We start from the raw sequence: 17,644 nt of genomic DNA on the forward strand, positions 1-17,644 counted from the left end.
CACAACATCTCTCTCTAACGTCACATGGTCAGTGTTTTATAGGAAATAACATATAAGAAAAATCCAGGTGAAAGTAAAATAACATTAACCCTTAGTGGTGTAAAATTTCCCAAAGAACGTTCCAACCACTGCTTCCAACCACCTGCGCCAAGACAGAGATGATACGAAGTGTAAAAAAAAAAGATTTTTAAAAGTTAATTTTAAAAGAATTATGTTTGAATGAATTTAAATATTTAATTACGAATATGAAGGCGTGTAAGTAATGGATTTCGGTTTAAGGTGTGGTTTGAACTGAAACTACAATCCACGTTTCTCTAATCCACTGGTTGTCAAGACAGGCATCATACTTAAGGTCCACCCACTTTGCAGTGCTTTTTTCTTTTTCAGATTAGATCATATCTTTGATTGGCTTTAATATATTAACGCATGCTACTACGCATTGTGACTTGCTTGTGAAATAAGGAAAAGGCAATTATTGTATTTAAGTAGTGGCTATTACCACTACTTAAATAGCTCCAAATGTTTGACTCTGTACAGAAAAATATAGCACCTCCAGCCTTAGTCACAAGCACCTCTGGTCACAGTACTTTTAGTCTCAGTCACAGCACCTCTTTTAAGCTCACAGTGTAATATATATCAAGGCACACATTTCTCAGGTCCCCAGTAAAGTCTGTTCCCACAAGACTTCAGATTTTGAGACTGCATACATCACTAGCATCACTTTAGTGCTCTATAAATCCGCTTACAATCCTTTTAATTCATTGTTTACATTTACTCTGATGAGTAACCTTCAACAACAGATTGAGTTTTGTGCTGCGCAATATACTTTATTTGTGACTGCAAAGAACTTTAGGTTGTCTGAACAAATGAATAAATAAATAAGTAAATAAATAAATGTTGGAAGAGAATGTATTTAATTCCATGCTATTAAACAAAGAACGTGAAATATACTTTATTTTGTTGACAAGTACAAAGTACGCAATAATAACGCAGGCACTATCCCCTCAGCTGAGGATTTCGCCCATGCGCCATGAAGGGGAGAAGTATATGAAACCCAACCTCACCATAACTGTTGTTTCATACCCTAGGCTCCCAGCTTTAGTCTCACTTCAGATTATTGTGATTTCATGTAGATGAAAGATGCTACTAGCCTAACAGTTAAAAAAAGGGGGGCAAAGCTAATCCCTTATTTCGGTGAATAATAAGTTAAAAAAAGGAAAGAAGAATGCAACAGCATCTATCTATTCTTCATGATTAAGGTAAAAGGCTTTACATTTACATAGATGAATCTAAAAACACATGAAGTGTGGGTTTCGATATTCAACATGTATTTGAATGCAATTAAATCTGTAACTACTAAAAGATTCTAATTAAATATGTACACAAGGACATAAAGGAGCAGTCCACAAAAAATACAGACACAGTTTGTTTCTTCTTTTACATTAATTTGGAGAAGGAAAAAATGTTAAAAATGTTGTGGGAAATGACAGAGACTGATGTAAAAGACACAAACAGGAAGCAGAGTTGCGGTTAAGTGAGGAAACCTTTTAACTTTCAAAAAGCACTGAAACTTAAGACCCATAAACAAACAAAACTTCACCACGCCAACGATTAGCGCGTTTCTCTGTTAGATAATAACTCATAAGATTTTTGACGTTGATTTGTGCTTCTTATATTAGACATATAAAGCCTTAAATGATTATGGCTATGTGGAAAAAAATTGAATATACAAGAATAGTTAAGATCATGTTTTATATATCCCTCAATGGGTATGATTTTGGATTTCACTGACCATTGTGATTATAATTTTTTCTCAATGAATTACACAATGTATAAAACTAAAGATTTATTTTCTAGTTAGATGCTTTATGTATTTACACTTCCTGTGCCTACTGTAGATAAACAAAACACTGATGTGATACAGGAAAGTAAGATCAATAATTATTACATTCCTTGACCTTCAGCTCACCAGCTCACTGCAATAGAGAACAATCGTTATAATTAAGCACAGGTGTGGCTAGACCCATTTTATGATCTGCTGTGCCCCAGAATGACTAAAATCTCCCATTTGAGTTTAAATAAGTTCCAAAACTCTTCAAAGCAGCATTACCTTGACCCACACTCCCTCATGAAAACAAGCATTGAGGCATGTTCATTGTGGTTTGGATGTTGTAGCCTTATGGTCAAAGCACTGGACTACTGATCGGACTAGGTGACTGAATCCTAGGTCCCCCGAGCTGCCACTGTTGGGCCCCTCAGTAAGGCTCTTAATCCTCAGTTGCTCAGTTGTAAATTGAAATAAAATGTAAGTCACTCTGGATAAGGGTGTCTGCTAAATGTCAGAAATGTAAATGTGGTTCAGTTACCATATCGACCATGCATGTGAAATGCACTGTAAAAAAAATAAAAAGTTGACTCAACTTAAAATTTCAAGGCAACTTGCTGGACAGCTTTTTGAGTTTACTCAACTTTGGAAAAAGTTGTTCATTCATTCATTCATCTTCTACCGCTTATCCGAACTACCTCGGGGAGGTCACGGGGAGCCTGTGCCTATCTCAGGCGTCATTGGGCATCAAGGCAGGATACACCCTGGACGGAGTGCCAACCCATCGCAGGGCACACACACACACACACACACTCTCTCATTCACTCACGCAATCAGAGATTCCAATCAACCTACCATGCATGTCTTTGGACCGGGGGAGGAAACCGGAGTACCCGAAGGAAACCCCCGAGGCACAGGGAGAACATGCAAACTCCACACACACAAGGTGGACGCAGGAATCGAACCCCCAACCCTGGAGGTGTGAGGCGAACATGCTGACCAATAAGCCACCTTTACAATAATTTGTACAAACAATACACTTTTGAAAAAGTATTTGTATTTGTATACAAATAAAACGTGCTAACCACTAAGCCACCGTGCCCCCTGGAAAAAGTTGTTATCTCAACTAAAATCACTGAGTAAGGTCAAAGGTCTCTTTTTGTTCAGCTAACTCAGTTTTGTTAGTTAAATAGACTTAAATCCTTTTTGACACAACTCAATAAATTGTTATGTGAACTTTTTTCTGTGAGTTCAATGGACAAAGATGTTATGTTCTAGTTTACATTTATACAGTGTTATAAAATAAAACTAAATGCATGCTTCAAGTTTTGTTTATTTTACTGAATGTTCAAAGAGAAACAAACAAGGTCAAATAATAGTCATACTTTCTAACAGAACAAAAAAATAAATACATATAATTGACAGTCAATATATTAAAAATAAAGAAATCCTGGAAAAATGTCAAAATCAATAATAATAATTAAAAACATAAAAACTAAAGCTAAATGTATCACCTTTAACCTGTAACATGTAAAGGCTTTGACTCTATTCCCTAGAATGCTTAATACATTAAAACACCAATAAAAATGTAAAACTTTGCAGTTCAACACTGGATGGTAAGCCCACCTTTTAACAATGTAAAATTGTCAACAATGTCATCATATTTCTTAAATACAAAAAAAAAAATACTGCAATTAAATTAAATTTAAATTTTTCAAACAAACAATACTCACTCACTCACTCATTTTCTACCGCTTATCTGAACTACCTCGGGTCACAGGGAGCCTGTGCCTATCTCAGGTGTCATCGGGCATCAAGGCAGGATACATCCTGGACGGAGTGCCAACCCATCGCAGGGCACACACACACACACACTCTCATTCACTCACGCAATCAGAGATTCCAATCAACCTACCATGCATGTCTTTGGACCGGGGGAGGAAACCGGAGTACCCGAAGGAAACCCCCGAGGCACAGGGAGAACATGCAAACTCCACACACACAAGGCGGACGCAGGAATCGAACCCCCAACCCTGGAGGTGTGAGGCGAACGTGCTGACCACTAAGCCACCGTGCCCCCACAAACAATACACTTTTGAAAAAGTATTTGTATTTGTAAAAAAAAATGAACAAAAACAAATTAAATTAAAATACAAATAAAATGACAATAAATAATCTGAAACAATGAAAAATAAGCATACAAATTAACAAAAAAAAATCAAAATGACATTGTAAGACATCATAATCACATTTCAACAACTTTAACATTCCCTTTGAGTAATTACATTAAGAACATTTTAACATTAGGACGTTAATATTCGTTTAATTCAAAAGATGCTCACAACAAAATTTCAACAATTCTCAGCAATAATACCCTTGCGGAGCAGAAAAGTGACCGTGTGCATAGCACCAAAACAATAAAAATAATGACATTAAACAGTCTTAAAACATCTCTGAACATAGTTTAACAATTCACAGTTCAACAATCTATTTCACATTTTAACATTAAGATGCTAATATTTGATCAACTTCAAAGATGCTCACACAATTTCAACTTTCACAGCAAGAGTTTTGTTTTCAAGGACTGTACTCTCGCAGAGCAGTGAGTGCCCATTACCATGAACACCTTCTCAATCACCTCAAAAGTATATTTGAGTTCTTTGGGGTATTCAAAATGCAAGGCAAATACAAGGCCAAACAGGTATGAAACAGCAGATTGAAGGTCTGAAATGTCCTTCAGAACAATTGCCTCCTCCAAAACAACAGCAAAGTTTGTAAAGGTTGGCAAAGCGCTGTTTTGATGTTGGCACAGAAATGAGGAACTGGATGTAGAGGGAGGGGGAGTATGAAATTGAAATGAAAATGAAACAAACAGTACAGTTTTCATTCATTCATTAATTTTTTTTTGTGTATACATCCTAATGAAACTTTTTATTGTAATTGATAGAGTTGCTTTTCATCCACGCGACATCCCTTGGAATCACAGGCTGCATCAGTAGCCCACCTGAGAAAAAAGAGCTTCAGGCTCTGCACAGGCATTTGGATCTCTGTGAACCTGCTATAATTCACATCTTCTCCAAAAAGCATCAGCTGCTTGAGAAGGCAAAAGTTGCAATAGAAAATCATTATGCAGCATTCCTTTCAACAGACGAGCTTTTCTATCCTTTTTTACACACTTGTGGTGACCAAGTTTTGCTGAAGATTCGCCAATTGCAGGAAAAGCATGTGATTATATGTGATGGAACTATACTCTTCACTGGCCTTAGTGTTAAAACATCCATAGCTAAAGAAGAGGCTATTAACATTTTACAAGAGGCTGTAGCTCTAAAGGAGCTGTATCACAAGAGAAAAGTGTTTCAAAATGTCCAGTGGGTGATTAAAATTGAGGAAGAGAGCAATGTGCAGCTCTGAGTTCCAGTACATGTATCACCAAGAATAAGTTGATGTGAAACTTGCCAATGAAACGTTTTCTGTTAATGTGGCAGACATGACTGCTATTAACACAGTCACCTACAAAGAGCATTTAGTCCTGAGAACAGAGATGACAGGTGTGTGGAAACGTGGAAAAAATATTTATTTCATCTGTTATAAAAAACAAACAAATTCATTAATTAATAAATAACGTTTATTAAAATTAACAATTTAGACAATCCGATATTATATGCTCTAGAATAATGTATTTTTTGTTTTTCTGTTTTGAAATAGATGAGCCAAGTAGCTATGCTATCGTAAAAATGTTTTCATTTTTTTTGTTTTGTTTTGCTTCAAAACAAAATAGATTACTTTTTAAAATTTGATTACATTTGACAAAATGAGGTCTAGGCTCAACAATAGACATTGCCATTTCTAGGATATGCCTATATGGGGGGCTTACATCATGTTGTACTCAATTGCTTTTCCCTATTTACGGGCTGCATGTGTTCCTCACCAGATGTTCTCCTCATTTTGCTTTGTGCTCTTTGCAGTCATAGCACCCTGTTTCTGTTCCTGTTTTGCCTGGTTTGACTTTTTTTGTTCCTTATTTCTGATTCCTGCCTGATTCTACATTGCTCTCTTCCTGGTTCTGGAGGAATTGACTGTTTATTTACTTTGTTTTCTGACTGCCATGCATTGCTCTGTTTGCCTGTGTTCTGGGTAATTGGACTGTTTTTTGTTTTTTTTATCTGTTTTGTGCCTGCCCTGCATTTCACTGTTTTCTCCATGTTGGTTTTTTCACCTTTCTTGATGCTGGTTTTAGATCGCCCTGAATTGCTCTGCTCACCAAGGTATCATATTATTGGACTGTCTGTGACATTGATGTGCTGTTTTCCTGCCTAGCCCTTATTCTCGGCCATCCCTGACATGCTATAATAATTTGTTAACCAAATATTTTTTTCTAAATGAGTCTTTTATACTAAAGCACATTAAATGTTTCACAAATATGGAGTAAGTTCGAATGTACTCAATTTGTATCTTGCATATTTCTATACAGTGAAAGAATTCCCAGGGAAGTGGGATATAACTGAAGATAAAACCTTCAAAAATATCAAAATACATGTAGATTCACTTGAGTATGTGTCAGTTGAGCAAAGATTTAATGAGACTTTATCCAACAAGACTATAACCAAGGTAAAATGTGAAAATATTTTAGACATTATTCTTTGATATCTGTTATGCAAAAATGTATTTACCAGCATTTCAGAAGCTTTTAGTTGGTTCAGTAAGTTTCTTCCTGTATACCGTTTCAATAACAAGGTTGCTATAGACAGATAAACAATAAAATAAGTTATGTAAAAAACAATATGGTAATATTTTTTTTAAAATGTTCTAAGACATTATTTCAACAAGTTACAGTAGCAATTAGTGTCAGTTATTAAGGTATTTCTATGTTCAACTACAAAATGCAGTGCTCATTTGTCTATTAGGACTATAGATTATACCCCTGTTTCTTATTTGTTCATTTAAAAAAAACACTATAAGCATTACTTTTTATGTTTTCCTTTGGTGTAGATTGAGAGAATTGAGAACAAGACACTGTGACATCTGGCATTTCTCTTTAGATATCAGTGGAGAGGTCAAGCTTTTGTTTTATGGTGTCAAGCATGGAGATGTACAGTAGAGCAAGTAGAGAAAACTGGCTTCTTCAGACCTCCAGAAACATTATTTTCCTCTAAACCTATAGCCTATAGCATTTCACCCTTATTGATTTTTAGCAATTGTACACTTTTTTTCTGTTTTGTAGCTTATGGAAGAGGCATATACTTTATGTTGATGCTTCATGTGCCCAGAGAAGATACCAGTGGACAGAAGGTGATGTTTTTGGGTCAAGCAGAAACAGGCACGTTTACCGTAGGCCGAAAAGGGATCAGTGTGCCACCTCCAGTAGACCCCTTTAACCCAGGCATCCTTTACCACAGTGTGGTGGACAACAAGGACAATCCAACTGTATTTGTCATGTTTAGTTCAGATAGGACTTATCCTGAGTACTGCATCACATTTACAGATTAATCTCAAGTAAAACATACTATTTTAATTAACATTTAAATTTTTTTTGGCTAGGAAGTGATTATTTTACTGGTAGTCCTGACCAATGAATACTAGTTCTGAACCTGTACTGTGAATATTGTTATTTGAAAGTCACTTTGAATTTTTTTTTATTTTGTTTTTCTTATGGCTTTATAACCTTTTTCAGACAGATAGATCTCAATTACTTACTTTCTCATTTGTTCCTGAATTTCTTTGGATCTTGGCATGATGTGTAGCTTTTGAGGATCTTTTGGCCTACTTCACTTTGTCAGTCAGGTCTTATTTAGGTGAATTCTTGATTTGCGAACTGGTGTGGCAGTAATCAGGCCTGGGTGTGGCTCAGGTGTGATAAACCACAGTTAAGTTATGTTTTAACAGGGGGGCAAACATTTTTCACACAGGGCCATGTGGGTTTGGATTTTGTTTTCCTTTAATAAACAAAACCTTCATTTAAAAAACTGCATGTTGTGTTTACTTGTGTTATCTTTCACTAAAATTTAACTTTGTTTTATGATCTGAAACATCAAAGAGTGACAAACGTGCAAAAAATAAAAAATCAGGAAGGAAATCACTTTTTCACAGCACTGTATATGCAACTTCCCTGAAAGTTACATAACCTACCAAAGGCTTGATTGATCTAACCATTCAAAGATATTCAGAGTAGTGAAATAGCTATATACATATATGTTACAATACAGAAAATTAAAGTTTAAGTGTCCAATTTAATTAGTTATAACCATTATGCTAATTAAACTTTATTTTAATAACAGCCTTTTTATTTAGAAAATACATTTGCTGTTTACAGCATTTACAAATCCATTGACATGATCTTTGGTTTGCAAAATATGACTAATAACATAATGTGTGTAAATAACCTTCAAACCCCAACACACACACACAAATAAAAATCAGTTGCATATTGTGGTAAAAAGTCAAATCTGGCAACCCTACCACACAACTGTTTTTTTAAAACCCGTTTAACTAGGCTCCCAGCTATAGTTTCACTTCAGACTATTATGATTGCATGTAGATGAAAGGTGCTAATAATTTGGTACACAGAGTGCCAAAGCAAACCCCTTATTTTGCTAGCATTCAGTTTGCATTTCACATGATATTCACCTGAAAACAATAATAAGGAAATAAATAGTAAGAAGAGAAAAATGCAGCAGGACTACACTTTTGACTAAGGTTATCTTTTGGCTATGATTAAGGTAAGAGGAAGAGTTCATATTCATGTTTATGATACAGGATTTAAACTTTTGTGGATTCAGTTTTGTCAACCATTATCGTGATAATTTCTAATATATATTTCCACATTATATCGATAATAATGAGAGTTATTTTATTATTCCTAAAATTATCCTGTCATCTTGACTAAACATTTTTGCCTCATAACATGGAAAACATATATAATGTATAATATATACATAAGCAATTTTAGTAGTTTTTGTGTTTATATGATTGAGATTTTCAGCTTCTACTATAGCGATTTGCCTGCAACCTCAATGTTTATTTTATTAATTAACAACAATCATTCAACAACAATTAGTTACATCCAATCACACACAACACTGATGCTCACACACACACACATATATATATATATATATATATATATATATATATATATATATATATATATATATATATATATATATATATATATATATAAAAGAGGAAACTTGAAAGGTTTCTATACACACACACACACACACACACACACACACATATTTACAGTATATATATATATATATATATATATATATATATATATATATATATATATATATATATATATATGTGTGTGTGTGTGTGTGTGTGTGTGTGTGTGTGTGTGTAGAAACCTTTCAAGTTTCCTCTTTTTTATATTGATAAAAAAATACAGAGCTGATGAAACTTAGCAAAAACAGGAAGTAAATATGTGGTTAAGACAGGAAACGTAGTGACTTTTGCAAAGCACTGCTACTCAAGTGCCATAATTATAAAGGTACAGAAAACTTGACCACACCAACCATTAAACATGTTTCTCTGTTAAATAATGACACATATTTATTCCATTTATTATGTTTACTGTCTGCCATGCATGATTCTCATGAATAAGAAAGTATTATTATTATTATTATTATTATTATTATTATTATTATTATTATTATTATTATGCAGTAGCAAAGATAACCTGCTGTAAATAATGTTAGAGCTGGTGTTGAGGAAAATTAATCAGTAAAACTATTTGACGCTTATTTGTGTTGTGATGTCATAGCTTGCGCTACATGCATGCTACTTCTGTATGAAGTATAGCCTTGAAGAGGATGTATTCTTGGGGTATACATTTTCCTAGAATAGACTGTTCCTGATAATCACATCAGAACATATATAAATAAATTTAACTCCACAGATTTTCCCCTGTTCATGCATTGATCATGGAAATTGGAATATTTAGTAATTAACTTAAGTTATGTACTTAATACATAACTTAATAAAACTTAAGAATGCACAATAATAGTTAAGACCAACATGTTATACATAGCCCTCAGTGAGTTGATGATTTTGGATTCCATTCACAATTGTCACATTCTTTTGTTCTCAATAAATTACACAATGTACATAAGTAAAGATTTTATATCTAAGATAAAATGTTTAAGTGTTTCCTTTTTTAAATGATACTATAGTTTCTCTCTCTCTCTCTCTCTCTCTCTCTCTCTCTCTCTCTCTCTCTCTCTCTCTCTCTCTCTCTCTCTCTCTCTCTCTCTCTCTCTCTGTGTGTGTGTGTGTGTGTGTGTGTGTGTGTGTGTGTGTGTGTGTGTGTGTGTGTGTGTGTGTGAGAGAGAGAGAGAGAGATTTTAGAGAATATATACATTTCTAGAGACATTCATTATATATTTACAATTCCTAATTCCTATGCCTAGATAAATACATTGGTGTGATAATACATGAAATAAGTATCACGTATGTAATCAGCAATTCTACTTGAAAATTCTCAAGTAAGATAAATATTTATTACACAGCTTGACCTGATGATCAACAATGAGGAGTGGAGACTGCTCTCTGCTTCTGCTTTTCAACCAAAATTCAGTAAAATTGTGAGGTGACTTCTGGGCTTGGTGGATTTTATCCATTTAGTAGGTCAGTGAAAATATGGGAGGTCTAATAAGTGAGTATATATTTTTTCTTGCTCCATGAATGCTTCAATTCTGTTTAAAGAAGTTTAAATGAAAGAAAATATGATGCAATGTTTTTTTCTTTGTTAATCTATAGCCAAAGCAGCTGATCAGCAACCTTTGTTAGATGATATAGATGAAGGTAAATAACAAAATTAATGAATTAGTGCCATCATTTTCACCATTTATAATTTATAATCAAATGTAAATTTCTGTTTTCTTAACAAACAGTCACACTCTTGGACGAGATGTCTGTTGTGCTTATGGGTCGTCATGGAGTTGGGAAGAATACAGTTGGGAATGCTATTCTTAAGAAGAATGCCTTTAGATCCAAAGATAACTCTATAGACTACTACTTGAAGCATGAAAACACAACATTTGGCAGACATATTATTGTGACACGTGTTCCTGGCTGGCATGCTGATTTAAGCTCTGCAAAGAATTTCCAACATTGGCAAGTGATTAAAGACAGCTTGTGGTCAGTTAAGGAAAAACCCCATGTTATTATCCTAGTTGTTGATATGAACACTAAACCTGCAGACACAACACAAGAGAAATTAAAGCAACTCTTGGGTGAAAACGTTTTACAACATATTTTAATCGTTTCAGTGAATTCAAAAAAGATTGTGGTTTATCACAGTGGGGAAAAAACAACCACCATTCACAGGTGTAAATATAAGTTCGTTTCAAAATGTACACGTGAAAAACAAAATATAAAATTTATTGAAACAATTGAGTACTTTATTGCATGTAAGAATGACCCTCGTTTCTACGACATGCAGAATAAGGCACCAAACCTTGAACTGCAATTGCAGGAACAGGCTAAGCTAGTAGATAGACTAAAACACAAAATATCAGTTCTCTCTTCCAGAAATAATTCAATGAGAAATGTAATAACTTCACAAAATGATGAAATAAATGAACTACAATATCTGCTGACAAAAAAGGAGAAGATGCTGAGAGCCAAGAAGGAGGAGATAGCAAGATTAAAATCAAATCAAAATAACGCAGAGCCCGCTGCCTTGCATAAAAGGATTGAACAGCTTGAGAATGAAGCAAAGAGTGCAGAAAATTGTCAACAAAAGATGGAAGAATATCTGAAAAAGATAGGTGAAATGGAAAACAAACCTCTGGAAAAAGATGAAGAGATAGAAAGACTGGAAAAGGAAAATCAAGAACTGAAAAAACAGAATAAAATGAAAACAAAGGCAAAGACATCATTCATGAGTGGGCCGAAGAAGAAGGATACTAATTCATTTGAATTAGAATCATTGATCCCAGCAGGTGGGATACACAAAAATGCTTGTATTATTAGATAACATGATAGACAATATTGTGTACTCTTTTTAATACTTTATTTACACACACAATGGATAAAGTTCTTTTCCTTCTAATTTTTTAAAGAAACAATGGATGGTGAAGCACATCAAGACAGTGAAGTCAAAAGAGGTACAGAATATATTTCTTATGGTATGTGACACCTGACAAATGTATAGGTTCACAGTTAGACCAGTGAGCCCTCTCAGTCTTTTCTCAATATGGACAGCAAAAAAATAAAAGGGGTAATGTAAAAGTTCAGATTAAATAATCAAAAGATTTTAGAAAGACGTGCAAGAAAATTGATCAAACTTACAGATATGTTTGTGAAAGCAACTTGTCTGTGATACCGATGCAGCAGCTGAGACAGGAATGTCTTTCACACAGTGTAGCACTGCATAATACATGGTACTGTTACAGTGACTGTTGTTCAATCATCCCTGTACAAATAATATAAATGCAAATTACCTACAGATAAATCCTCATAGTGGATAGTCTACTGCTTTAACTCATGAGAAGCTTATAGCTTGACAAACTAAAATTTTTAGGCAACCTGTATATTCTTTATCTTCAGGCTGCATGCAGTTTAGTGTTTAGTCATTTTAGACTCAAGGAATTTTAAAGCATTGCTGACATATTTATGAATGACTGACGTGTTAGTTTAAAAACTGAAGTGTTAGTAGATTTGAAGAATCCTTATTCATAATTGCATTATTGGTGTCCTACTGTGTATATTTATAAATAAAGGGAAAAACAGAAAAAAGAGGTTGTAAAGAAATTCAGTGTAAAGTGGAAAATAATCTCACCTCTTCAGCTTTTATATTTCAACTGTCTAACTGTTAATGCATTTAAATAGTATTCTTCATATTCTGTAAATAATATAGGTTTAATATCAAACAATTGTACTGGTAGAAATATAGTTACTCCTTCAATAATAAAGAAAGATTTTAACATTTCAGTTTTCATCACTCACATGACTGGCTTCTTTTTACTCAGGTGTGCAATTTCTGAAGAAAAACCGCAACGAGCTCATTGATAGAATTGTGGCAGTGAAGCCCATTGCTGATGAATTGTTTCTGATTATTGGCTCCCATAAATATGAGAAGATTCTACAAGCTCCAACTGAGTATGATCAAAAGAGACTGCTCTACGACATAACAGAAAAAGGCGGAACAAAATCACAATATGCATTCTACAAAGCCATTATAAAGCATGAGAAATATCTTGTAGAGGACTTAGAAGAGAAGCTATCAAAATAAAAACCCTGTTAAGCCTCAAGAATGGAAATTTTCAAATTCTAAAATGTCATCATTTCTTTTCTGGGGAAACAAACATACCAGTGAGATCAACAACTACTTTATTTTGAGAAAATGGGAAAACTGTGGAGAGAAAAACAAACAAACTTTATCTAAGCAGATTGTCTAATTAGACTGCCTAATCTGACAAACTAAAAGCCTTAAACTCGTGAAAAGCTGAGGAACAGCTTGCAAAACTGACTTTGTTCATTGAAAAAAAAAGTTTAATTTTTTTTTTGGTGATTGTAGTTGTGGTGCTTGTCTTGCTATGTGGATCCAGGGTGCATTGTTCTTATCTGCTGTGATGGCACTGTAGCCATGCAGGCTATGTAAGCCATACCAGCAAAAGCCTTCATTGGACAGTTTCCGGTACCTAGGTGTTCACATCACACAGGATCTGTCTTGGTTCTGTCACATCAACACCCTGGTGAAGAAGGCCTGGCAGTGTCTGTATGTCCTGTTTAAAGGACTTCAAACTACCCTCTCAGGTGCTAAAGACTTTCTACACCTGCACCATTGAGAGTGTCCTGGCGGGTAGCATCACTTCCTGGTTTGGGAACAGCACCATGCAGGACAGACGAGCCATCCCAACAACTTTTCTTTGTTGCGTTCAGGGAAACGCATCCGCTCCTTGAAATCAAACACAGAGATAATGAGGAGAACCTTCTTCTCACAGGCCATTCGGAGTTTAAACCAGAAAACACCCAGGATCTAGTTCTGGACATTTCCCTCTATTTTCAGTTTTTTTTCTGCACAACCTTTTTTTTTTTTTTTTGCACTATGACACTTTTTGAACTCTGGACTGTCATTTTTTTCTTAACACAATAATATAAATACTGTGTTCTAATTAATAATTTGGTTAATAATTTAAAAGAACAAATGAAATAAATGTAAAACATTTACTTATTATGCATGTGTAACATAACATAAAATGACATTAGTGTCAGTTATGCTGGTATAGGCATAATATCATAACATTTTATTTTAAAAATGGAGCGGTTTCTTGTGCCAAAGAAGAGACCTTGGTATTCTAATTCAGATTTTGGTTCTAGTGAAAATAAGAATATAAACTTACCTCAGCCTGAGGTACAGAACAGTTCAGATATTTATTATTTGGATTGTTTTATTGTTGCATGAAACAGCAACTTTTGGCCATAAATACTCGAAAAGCGAAGGCCCTGCATGCTGAACGAATCATTTATAAATTTGCCGTCAACCACAACAACTGACTAAATTGTCCAAATTAACTCAATGCCTTAGAGAGATAAAAGACTGAATGAGCTGCAATTTTCTGTTGTTAAACTCTGATAAGACAGAAATACTACTTATAGGTCCAAAAACCAGTACACAGAAACTCTCACAATTTAACTTCCATTCAGAGGGATGTACTGTTACTAGTAGCTCAACAGTGAAAGACCTGGGTGTTACAGTATATTAGACAGCAACTTGTCCTTTGAAAATCATGTCGCCCAAACCACAAAAACAGCCTTCTTTCACCTTAGAAATATTGCCAAGGTGAGAAACATCCTGTCTGTCTCTGATGCTGAGAAGCTAGTTCACGCTTTCATGACCTCTAGACTGGACTATTGTAATGCGTTACTAGGTGGTTGTCCTGCATCTTTAATAAATAGGCTACAGTTAGTCCAAAATGCAGCTGCCAGAGTTCTCACTAGGACACGAAAGTATGATCATATAACTCCAATTTTATCATCTCTACACTGGCTACCTGTTAAGTTTAGAATCGACTACAAACTGCTGCTACTTAAGTACAAGGCTGTTAACAGTTTAGCTCCCACGTATCTAACTGGTCTTCTAACACGTTACAATCCTTCACCATCTAGTGTCACCCATATGAGGATGGGTTCCCCTTTGAGTCTGGTTCCTCTCAAGGTTTCTTCCTTTACCAATCTAAGGGAGTTTTTCCTTGCCACTGCTGCCTGAGTCACCTCAGACTTGCTCATTGGGGTTAAATTCATATACATACATACATACATATATACATACATACATACATACATACATACATACACACTGTGAACTATATATATTTTGAATTTTTATTATATTAATTCTTTATACTACTCCTTATGTTTATCTTCTGTTCTATGTTTATGTTCTGTAAAGCTGCTTTGAGACAATGTCCATTGTAAAAAGTGCTATACAAATAAACTTGAATTGACACAGTCTTTAATCTTATTAAGCTGGTGACTCACATCTGACTTAGCTGAAACATTTCTGTCTGTCATCAGCATAACAGTGAAAGCCAATGCCATGTTTACGAATAATTGCACCAAGGGTTAGCATATATAGGGAGAAAGGCAAAGGGCCTAAAACAGAACCTTTTTTTGTGTTCAATTTTTTTTTTTAATTGATTTGGCCTCTTATGATGTTTGTGCTGTATACTGTGTGTAATACAAGCTTGCAGGGAGGCTACTGCATCCATTCATTTGTCTGTTCAGTTGATGTGTATGGATTTGTCCTGCATTTATTTCAGTGTGCAGACATGCGGGGTGTGTTATATACAGACCTTTGAATGTGTATTTATCCTTTTGTTGTATAATATGCTTTGATTCTGTGCTTTCCATCTTGTAAAGTCACTGTGTGACTTCAGTTTCGAAAGAAGCTGATGGTTTACCTGCTTTGTTTTATCCTTATTCAATAAAGGAACATAATGTTACACTTTGTGTTTTTATATTTATATGGAATGTGTATTTTATATGACAGAGTATTAGGGCCACACTGAGGAAGAAGGAAAAAGTCAAATTTATGAGGCTGGTTCTTTCTGCGGAAAAGATGCATATTCTTTTTACAGTCCTGATACTTACAGTATGACAATGTGATGCTGATGTGCCAAAAGATTAAGTATGTCCTTGTTTGTGAAACCATACTGAAGAACAATTCCAAGAAATGCCCCACAGCTGTCATTTTAACAACTTTCCTCCTCTAAAACAACAGGTTACAATATTATGGCTTCATTCTCGAACTCTGTGAATTTTCTTTTTTTTTTCCTCTGTGGCCCTAATATTCTATCATTTTGTATATAGCCTTATAGTCTATGGGAAACTGTAAATTATCTAATGATAGCAACATCATCTAAAAATCATCATTTATCCAAAATGATTGAAATTAATGATCACAAACATTTAAATAATGACAGTGGGTCTAGTTATATGTGATAGCAATGTATAGTGGGCAGTGGAATAACTATTGGTTTCCATTTGTGGTGACTGTTGACTGACATACTGTAAGAGATGAGATTAAATAGATCCTGGAACTTAGCCTGTCTGGAACAGGCTAGCTCCACAGAATAAATCTCCATGGTAATTTATACCATAACATCCTCCTGCCCTCTAATCTAGCTTTAGTGCAACCAGTTCACTGATAAATTGAGTCAGAATCACCAAGATATCCCGGCTTAATCCCTTATCCTAGTTTTGTGCAATAGGCCCCTGATCTCTGAAAACTTGTTTATGACAGGAGTAACCAACAGAGGGCTTCTCCATCACTCCTGCCTCCTCATTTTCTTTAGTGTGATAAATCTATGGAGCGACAAATGACTAGCTCATAGCAACACCACTTATTGGCTTGCCCCTCATTGCTTTATGTCCTACCATTCACAAAACAGCAGCAGGTTACACCCTGTCAGTTTTTCTTGGCTTGTTTCTCATGCTGCAGTAAATAGCATAGTTAAAAAGAAAATTATGTTAATTTACATGGCTAACTCTATGGAAGAGCATATTTTCTTTAAATATCACTGTACACAACTGAGATTCAGAACTGACTCCTCAATTCTGCAGCTATATATGCATTTAGAGATGTAGGATTATTAATGACAGATTATCCACTAAATGATACTAAATTTGCCTCGTCTGTGTGAAATTTTACTTAGGCTATAGTAATTCAAAACTGTTTGAATTTTGGTGTGATTTTTTTTTACAAATATTGTTGGCATGTTAACACACACACACACACACACACACACACACACACACACACACACACACACACACACACTCCTCTGCTTTCAATACTTTTTATGCTTCCAAGACGTTTGTAAAGATTACTGCTTAACAAATCTCTTGTACCTCCAGCTGTAGATTCCGGATAAAAAATGCCACGTTATAGTGAACTTTACTTTATTCATCTGGTTGTTATCCTTCGCACCAGGGGCGTAGATTACACGGGGGACGCGGGGGACATGTCCCCCGCACTTTTTATGAAAAGTACATTCGTCCCCCTCACTTTTTTAGTGGAGAGTTGTGTTCACCACATGTTGAGGTTTTAATGGAGCAATGTATATAAACGCAGAGTGATTTGAAATTCAAAGAGACAAGAAAGTTTAAGATAAGTCTATACATGACGTTCACGGCAATCAGTCACTCATTTGTCACGTCATCATCACGCGCCCCCAGTACTGTAGCTCGAGTCGCACCCGCGGACCAGCATTCGGTTACGATGAGCTCAAAGCGGCAAAAAACGCTTCACTCCTTTTTTATAAAAATGTCAAGCAGTGTAATCTTCAGAATATGTTACCAGAAGTCCGC

The 17,644-nt window shown here is 35.0% G+C and overlaps 2 protein-coding genes across 4 annotated transcripts; both read left to right on the plus strand.

Annotated features, from left to right (window-relative positions):
* Positions 1-1,117: 1,117 nt before the first annotated feature.
* On the plus strand, positions 1,118-7,782 carry LOC132848004 (protein mono-ADP-ribosyltransferase PARP15-like). Of its 3 annotated transcripts, none has more exons than XR_009648695.1 (2): positions 1,118-1,259; positions 7,047-7,782. XR_009648695.1 is itself a non-coding variant. In XM_060873507.1 (2 exons), exons 1-2 carry the CDS (start codon positions 5,313-5,315, stop codon positions 7,310-7,312), a joined length of 327 nt encoding a protein of 108 aa, XP_060729490.1. In that variant the 5' UTR covers positions 5,030-5,312; the 3' UTR covers positions 7,313-7,782. The 3 variants fall into 3 exon arrangements, 1 of the variants encoding a protein (XP_060729490.1); XM_060873507.1 differs by lacking the exon at positions 1,118-1,259 and adding an exon at positions 5,030-5,373; XR_009648694.1 differs by lacking the exon at positions 1,118-1,259 and adding an exon at positions 5,546-6,090.
* A 559-nt stretch (positions 7,783-8,341) lies between these two features.
* LOC132848891 (uncharacterized) lies at positions 8,342-15,777 on the plus strand. Its single transcript, XM_060874955.1, has 6 exons — positions 8,342-8,541; positions 10,336-10,481; positions 10,586-10,630; positions 10,720-11,772; positions 11,893-11,937; positions 12,802-15,777. The coding sequence occupies exons 2-6, from the start codon at positions 10,466-10,468 to the stop codon at positions 13,062-13,064; spliced, it is 1,422 nt and encodes a 473-aa protein (XP_060730938.1). The 5' UTR covers positions 8,342-8,541; positions 10,336-10,465; the 3' UTR covers positions 13,065-15,777.
* The last annotated feature ends 1,867 nt before the right edge of the window (positions 15,778-17,644 follow it).

Source organism: Tachysurus vachellii, chromosome 7, assembly GCF_030014155.1.
Source record: "Tachysurus vachellii isolate PV-2020 chromosome 7, HZAU_Pvac_v1, whole genome shotgun sequence".
Lineage (NCBI taxonomy): Eukaryota > Metazoa > Chordata > Actinopteri > Siluriformes > Bagridae > Tachysurus > Tachysurus vachellii.